General features: G+C 52.0%; 1 protein-coding gene across 1 annotated transcript in view; it reads right to left on the bottom strand.

The window, feature by feature from the left end:
• Window positions 1-416: 416 nt before the first annotated feature.
• Window positions 417-8,476, bottom strand: part of LOC121556011 (kelch domain-containing protein 3) — a 136,669-nt gene continuing 128,609 nt past the window's right edge. Inside the window, exon 12 of the mRNA XM_045213919.1 lies at window positions 417-3,574. Coding sequence (XP_045069854.1) covers window positions 3,508-3,574 — 67 coding nt within the window. The 3' untranslated portion in view covers window positions 417-3,507. The remainder of the gene's footprint in view (window positions 3,575-8,476) is intronic.

The raw sequence follows: 8,476 nt of genomic DNA, 5'->3' as shown, positions 1-8,476 counted from the left end.
ATACTTATGTATGTAATATTTGTAATATATTTGCAAACATTTTTAAAAACCTGTTTTCGCTTTGTCATTATTGGGTATTGTGTTTAGATTGATGAGGGGAAAAAACGATTTAATCCATTTTAGAACAAGGCTGTAACCTAACAAAATGTGAGTGGAGGTAAAGAAATGCATGTACAGAACGTGATTGGGATCTTCAGCGCCGGGGAAAGAGGCTTCCAGGGGGGCGGGACGTGGGCGGAACTGGGCGGGACGTGGGCGGAACGGGGCGGTTTGAGGTGCTAGAACCACAGAACTACAATGTACTTCCTGCCAAGTCAAGCATTAGACTATTATTACATCAAGTCAGAGGCAAATAGAACACAACGCAACTGAGGAGTGACAGATGAGTAGAACATTAAAATACAACAAAATGTGTGTCAAATGTGGGAATAAAATCTCATCCATTTTATTATTTCTACAGTTATCGAGCATATTACACTAGAAACCCAGATGACCCCTTTGCAGATAGATAACGTTGCTTTCTCCCATATTATACAAATCCAATATAAACCAGCTCCAGGGGAAAGCATGGCAGGGACCTGAACACAACATGCCCAGGGCTGTATTCACTAGGAACCAAACATTACCAAATGGAACGAAATGGGGAAGGACCTGAAATTGTCCAATAGAAACTCTCGTTTCCGTTGCAGTAGAAAATCGTTTTGGACTAATGATTACCACCCCAGGTCTCTGGACCTCTGTCTGAGACCGGACCTCTGTCTGAGACCGGACCTCTGTCTGAGACCGGACCTCTGTCTGAGACCGGACCTCTGTCTGAGACCGGACCTCTGTCTGAGACCGGACCTACCCAAGTCTCTAGACCATTCAGTCCTGTAGAAGAGTTCATTCAACCATGTACCCATTAATACACCATCACTCACCTGCACATTGGTGTTATTTAATGACATCCCTAACCTTCACACACTTGGTAGTAAAACAGGGATATTGAATCCTAAAACTTAAATCAATGTAATCAATTGTTCAGCGTTGATTTAATCTGGCGTACAGGTAACAGAGCAGTTGTTCTGCGAGGGTAGTGGGTACAGTACAGATACACTTCCTGGTTACTTCCTGGTTCCATACAGTACAGATACACTTCCTGGTTAGTTCCTGGTTCCATACAGTACAGCTTTTAATGGTGGCTGTGATGAAGCTGTCTCTGTGCAATAGACCAGAGAGAGTATCTGTCCATGTAGTCCCTATAACGAGGCTCTTGGCCCTATGCAGTGGTGAGGGGGTAAGACACTGACGGGCTGCCCTGTAAACACACCTCCATGTCAAGCTCCAGTGATCCTGTAGGGAGACAGCAGCAGGTTCCATTCACTAAGGCCAGACCAGGTGAGCACTTCTGAAGGGTTATAGCGTAGACAGGGTACTGAACTGGTAGACTGTAGAAAAGACAGACAGGACACAGCCATCTGGCTGGCATCACCTGCTAACTGGGAGCGGCTGGCATCACCTGCTAACTGGGAGCGGCTGGCATCACCTGCTAACTGTTGACTAGGTTATTAGAGTGGCTGGCATCACCTGCTAACTGTTGACTAGGTTATGGGAGTGGCTGGCATCACCTGCTAACTGTTGACTAGGTTATGGGAGTGGCTGGCATCACCTGCTAACTGTTGACTAGGTTATGGGAGTGGCTGGCATCACCTGCTAACTGTTGACTAGGTTATGGGAGTGGCTGGCATCACCTGCTAACTGTTGACTAGGTTATGGGAGTGGCTGGCATCACCTGCTAACTGTTGACTAGGTTATTAGAGTGGCTGGCATCACCTGCTAACTGTTGACTAGGTTATGGGAGTGGCTGGCATCACCTGCTAACTGTTGACTAGGTTATGGGAGTGGCTGGCATCACCTGCTAACTGTTGACTAGGTTATGGGAGTGGCTGGCATCACCTGCTAACTGTTGACTAGGTTATGGGAGCTTTGCTGGCTGTGGTAGGCGTTGTCTCAGCAAACTATGGGGGTTGGTTAGTGGCGTTCTGTCAGGTAGAAGACATACTATGGGGGTTGGTTAGTGGCGTTCTGTCAGGTAGAAGACATACTATGGGGGTTGGTTAGTGGCGTTCTGTCAGGTAGAAGACATACTATGGGGGTTGGTTAGTGGCGTTCTGTCAGGTAGAAGACATACTATGGGGGTTGGTTAGTGGCGTTCTGTCAGGTAGAAGACATACTATGGGGGTTGGTTAGTGGCGTTCTGTCAGGTAGAAGACATACTATGGGGGTTGGTTAGTGGCGTTCTGTCAGGTAGAAGACATCTTTGTGACGTCCTGTTGTTCCACAGAGAGAAGAGATGTCCGTTATTCATCAGGAGTTCTGTCCTTTCCCCAATGTGAGCTGTTTAACAAAACCAGTGGCGGTGAAACCACTTTGTTGCTTTTCTAATACCGGATTGCCCCTTTAAATACATGATAATCATCACAGACTGATATTATCAGTCAGAGAGAAGAGAGGAGAGCAGAGAATGGAGCAGAGAAAACATGTCAGCATTCTCTTTGCAATTCAAAAAACATCAATCAGTGTTGAGTGAAGAATATGTTCTGATCATCATAACACTGGTAAAACAATCAAGGTGATTGACATTGAGTTGTGAGTAACAGAGCAACATAAGACCAGATACTAAAGCATCATTCAGCACCAGTAGAAACCCCCTCCTGTCAGTGTCCAGGGGGCTAAAATAGAGAAGATGTGGTGAACTGGGAGATCAATGATTTTTACTTAGAGAAAGAAAGACAGCCAAGAGAAAGAGAGAGCCAATAAGGTTCTGGTGGAGTCAACCCAGACAATAGGGTTCTGGTGGAGTCAGCCCAGACAATAGGGTTCTGGTGGAGTCAGCCCAGACAATAGGGTTCTGGTGGAGTCAGCCCAGACAATAGGGTTCTGGTGGAGGCAGCCCAGTAGCTCTGGGTCAGTTCAGCCCTTGTGTTCTGGTGCTGTGGAACTCTGGGTCAGTTCAGCCCTGGTGTTCTGGTGCTGTGGAACTCTGGGTCAGTTCAGCCCTGGTGTTCTGGTGCTGTGGACCTCTGGGTCAGTTCAGCCCTGGTGTTCTGGTGCTGTAGAACTTTGGGTCAGTTCAGCCCTGGTGTTCAGGTGCTGTGGAACTCTGGGTCAGTTCAGCCCTGGTGCTGTGGACCTCTGGGTCAGTTCAGCCCTGGTGTTCTGGTGCTGTGGAACTCTGGGTCAGTTCAGCCCTGGTGTTCTGGGTCAGTTCAGCCCTGGTGTTCTGGGTCAGTTCAGCCCTAGTGTTCTGGGTCAGTTTAGCCCTGGTGTTCTGGGTTAGTTCAGCCCTGGTGTTCTGGTGCTGTGGAACTCTGGGTCAGTTCAGCCCTGGTGTTCTGGTGCTGTGGTAGCTCTGGGTCAGATCAGTCCTGGTGTTCTGGTGCTGTGGAACTGTGGGTCAGTTCAGCCCTGGTGTTCTGGGTCAGTTCAGCACTGGTGTTCTGGTACTGTGGAGGGTACCAGCCCAGATTAGCCGTGAGAGGAGAAGATGGGTCTACTAATGTTACTGTTGGTGGTCATGGCGTTCAGCTCCCACCTACAAGAAACACAGAGACAGTAATTATTAGTAATTATTAACTTCAGAGTTGTTATATCTAATGTTACTGTTGGTGGTCATGGCATTCAGCTTCCACCTACAAGAAACACAGAGACCCAGACAGGAGACCCAGAGAGAGATACAGAGACCCAGACAGGAGACACAGAGAGAGAGACCCAGACAGGAGACACAGAGAGAGAGACCCAGACAGGAGACACAGAGAGAGAGATACAGAGACCCAGACAGGAGACACAGAGAGAGATACAGAGACCCAGACAGGAGACACAGAGAGAGAGACCCAGACAGGAGACACAGAGAGAGATACAGAGACCCAGACAGGAGACACAGAGAGAGAGACCCAGACAGGAGACACAGAGAGAGATACAGAGACCCAGACAGGAGACACACAGAGAGATACAGAGACCCAGACAGGAGACACAGAGAGAGATACAGAGACCCAGACAGGAGACAGAGAGAGAGAGACCCAGACAGGAGACAGAGAGAGAGAGACCCAGACAGGAGACAGAGAGAGAGATACAGAGACCCAGACAGGAGACACAGAGAGAGAGACCCAGACAGGAGACACAGAGAGAGAGATACAGAGACCCAGACAGGAGACACAGAGAGAGATACAGAGACCCAGACAGGAGACACAGAGAGAGATACAGAGACCCAGACAGGAGACACAGAGAGAGATACAGAGACCCAGACAGGAGACACAGAGAGAGATACAGAGACCCAGACAGGAGACACAGAGAGAGAGACCCAGACAGGAGACAGAGAGAGAGAGACCCAGACAGGAGACACACAGAGAGAGAGACCCAGACAGGAGACACAGAGAGAGATACAGAGACCCAGACAGGAGACACAGAGAGAGATACAGAGACCCAGACAGGAGACACAGAGAGAGATACAGAGACCCAGACAGGAGACACAGAGAGAGATACAGAGACCCAGACAGGAGACCCAGAGAGAGATACAGAGACCCAGACAGGAGACACAGAGAGAGATACAGAGACCCAGACAGGAGACAGAGAGAGAGAGACCCCGACAGGAGACAGAGAGAGAGACACCGACAGGAGACAGAGAGAGAGACCCAGACAGGAGACAGAGAGAGAGACCCCAACAGGAGACAGAGAGAGAGAGACCCCGACAGGAGACAGAGAGAGAGACCCCGACAGGAGACAGAGAGAGAGACCCAGACAGGAGACAGAGAGAGAGACCCCGACAGGAGACAGAGAGAGATACAGAGACCCAGACAGGAGACAGAGAGAGAGATACAGAGACCCAGACAGGAGACAGAGAGAGAGATACAGAGACCCAGACAGGAGACACAGAGAGAGAGATACAGAGACCCAGACAGGAGACACAGAGAGAGAGATACAGAGACCCAGACAGGAGACACCCAGAGAGATACAGAGACCCAGACAGGAGACACAGAGAGAGATACAGAGACCCAGACAGGAGACCCAGAGAGAGAGATACAGAGACCCAGACAGGAGACAGAGAGAAAGAGACCCAGAGAGAGAGACCCAGACAGGAGACAGAGAGAGAGATACAGAGACCCAGACAGGAGACAGAGAGATACAGAGACCCAGACAGGAGACAGAGAGAGAGATACAGAGACCCAGACAGGAGACAGAGAGAGAGATACAGAGACCCAGACAGGAGACAGAGAGAGAGAGACCCCGACAGGAGACAGAGAGAGATGCAGAGACCCCGACAGGAGACAGAGAGAGAGATACAGAGACCCAGACAGGAGACCCAGAGAGAGATACAGAGACCCAGACAGGAGACACAGAGAGAGAGATACAGAGACCCATACAGGAGACACAGAGAGAGATACAGAGACCCAGACAGGAGACACAGAGAGAGATACAGAGACCCAGACAGGAGACACAGAGAGAGAGACCCAGACAGGAGACCCAGAGAGAGATACAGAGACCCAGACAGGAGTCACAGAGAGATACAGAGACCCAGACAGGAGACAGAGAGAGAGATACAGAGACCCAGACAGGAGACACAGAGAGAGAGATACAGAGACCCAGACAGGAGACACAGAGAGAGAGATACAGAGACCCAGACAGGAGACAGAGAGAGAGAGATACAGAGACCCAGACAGGAGACACAGAGAGAGACCCAGACAGGAGACACAGAGAGAGAGACCCAGACAGGAGACACACAGAGAGAGAGACCCAGACAGGAGACAGAGAGAGAGATACAGAGACACAGACAGGAGACACAGAGAGAGAGATACAGAGACCCAGACAGGAGACACAGAGAGAGAGATACAGAGACCCAGACAGGAGACACAGAGAGAGACCCAGACAGGAGACACAGAGAGAGAGACCCAGACAGGAGACACAGAGAGAGAGACCCAGACAGGAGACACAGAGAGATACAGAGACCCAGACAGGAGACACAGAGAGAGATACAGAGACCCAGACAGGAGACACAGAGAGAGAGACAGAGACCCAGACAGGAGACACACAGAGAGATATAGAGACACACAGAGAGACACAGAGACCGATACAGAGACACAGAGAGAGACCCAGACAGGAGACACAAACCCAGACAGGAGACATAGAGAGAGATAAAGAGTCAGTGGGTAACTATTGGCAAAATCAACATTCTTTGTCATTCATTCAGGAATCTGGTAGTTTTTCCTCTCAGTGATTCTGTGGGCCAGGCTGAAAGCAGGGAGGCCTCACTGAGGGTCTTGCTGGAAGGCTGGTGAGGCTCTGAGTAGGCTGTAACATGAGAATCAGGGAACAGCTGACTACTAGTAGGGGTAAGGGTTAGAGAGGGAGGCTGAGGGTTAGAGAGGGAGGCTGAGGGTTAGAGAGGGAGGCTGAGGGTTAGAGAGGGAGGCCGAGGGTTAGAGAGGGAGGCTGAGGGTTAGAGAGGGGGGCTGAGGGTTAGAGAGGGAGGCTGAGGGTTAGAGAGGGGGGCTGAGGGTTAGAGAGGGAGGCTGAGGGTTAGAGAGGGAGGCTGAGGGTTAGAGAGGGGGCTGAGGGTTAGAGAGGGGGCTGAGGTTAGAGAGGGCTGAGTTAGAGAGGAGGCTGAGGGTTAGAGAGGGAGGCTGAGGGTTAGAGAGGGAGGCTGAGGGTTAGAGAGGGAGGCTGAGGGTTACAGAGGGAGGCTGAGGTTAGAGAGGGAGCTGAGGTTAGAGAGGAGGCTGAGGTTGAGCTGAGGTTAGAGAGGGAGGCTGAGGTTGGGCAGGGTTAGAGGAGGCTGAGGTTAGAGAGGGAGACTGAGGGTTAGAGAGGAGGCTGAGGTTAGAGAGGAGGCTGAGGTTAGAGAGGGAGGCTGAGGGTTAGAGAGGGAGACTAGAGGGGCTGAGGGTTACAGAGGGAGACTGAGGGTTAGAGAGGGAGGCTGAGGGTTAGAGAGGGAGGCTGAGGGTTAGAGAGGGAGACTAGAGGGGCTGAGGGTTAGAGAGGGAGGCTGAGGGTTAGAGAGGGAGACTAGAGGGGCTGATGGTTAGAGAGGGAGGCTGAGGGTTAGAGAGGGAGGCTGAGGGTTAGAGAGGGAGGCTGAGGGTTAGAGAGGGAGGCTGAGGGTTACAGAGGGAGGCTGAGGGTTACAGAGGGAGGCTGAGGGTTAGAGAGGGAGGCTGAGGGTTAGAGAGGGAGACTAGAGGGGTGAGGGTTAGAGAGGGAGGCTGAGGGTTAGAGAGGGAGGCTGAGGGTTAGAGAGGGAGGCTGAGGGTTAGAGAGGGAGACTGAGGGTTAGAGAGGGAGGCTGAGGGTTAGAGAGGGAGACTAGAGGGGCTGAGGGTTAGAGAGGGAGGCTGAGGGTTAGAGAGGGAGACTAGAGGGGCTGATGGTTAGAGAGGGAGGCTGAGGGTTAGAGAGGGAGGCTGAGGGTTAGAGAGGGAGACTAGAGGGGCTGAGGGTTAGAGAGGGAGGGTGAGGGTTAGAGAGGGAGGCTGAGGTTAGAGAGAGGGAGACTAGAGGGGCTGAGGGTTAGAGAGGAGGCTGAGGGTTAGAGAGGGAGACTAGAGGGGCTGATGGTTAGAGAGGGAGGCTGAGGGTTAGAGAGGGAGGCTGAGGGTTAGAGAGGGAGGCTGAGGGTTAGAGAGGGAGACTAGAGGGGCTGAGGGTTAGAGAGGGAGGCTGAGGGTTAGAGAGGGAGACTGAGGGTTAGAGAGGGAGGCTGAGGTTAGAGAGGAGGCTGAGGTTTAGAGAGGAGACTAGAGGGGCTGAGGGTTACAGAGGGAGACTGAGGGTTAGAGAGGAGGCTGAGGTTAGAGAGGGAGGCTGAGGGTTAGAGAGAGGGAGGCTGAGGGTTAGAGAGGGAGGCTGAGGGTTAGAGAGGGAGACTAGAGGGGCTGAGGTTAGAGAGGGAGGCTGAGGGTTAGAGAGGGAGGTTGAGGGTTAGAGAGGGAGGCTGAGGGTTAGAGAGGGAGGCTGAGGGTTAGAGAGGGAGACTAGAGGGGCTGAGGGTTAGAGAGGGAGGCTGAGGGTTAGAGAGGGAGGCTGAGGGTTAGAGAGGGAGGCTGAGGGTTAGAGAGGGAGACTAGAGGGGCTGAGGTTAGAGAGGAGGCTGAGGTTAGAGAGGGAGACTAGAGGGGCTGAGGGTTAGAGAGAGGGAGGCTGAGGGTTAGAGAGGGAGACTGAGGGTTAGAGAGAGGAGGCTGAGGGTTAGAGAGGGAGGCTGAGGTTTAGGAGAGGGAGACTGAGGGTTAGAGAGGGAGGCTGAGGTTAGAGAGGGAGGCTGAGGTTAGAGAGGGAGACTAGAGGGGCTGAGGGTTAGAGAGGGAGGCTGAGGGTTAGAGAGGGAGGCTGAGGGTTAGAGAGGGAGGCTGAGGTTAGAGAGGGAGGCTGAGGGTTAGAGAGGGAGGCTGAGGGTTAGAGAGGGAGGCTGAGGGTTAGAGAGGGAGACTAGAGGGGCTGAGGG

The sequence above is a fragment of the Coregonus clupeaformis genome, unplaced genomic scaffold (assembly GCF_020615455.1).
Source record: "Coregonus clupeaformis isolate EN_2021a unplaced genomic scaffold, ASM2061545v1 scaf0171, whole genome shotgun sequence".
Lineage (NCBI taxonomy): Eukaryota > Metazoa > Chordata > Actinopteri > Salmoniformes > Salmonidae > Coregonus > Coregonus clupeaformis.
Note: the sequence above shows the minus strand (reverse complement) of the source record. Positions and strands in the feature narration are given on the sequence as shown.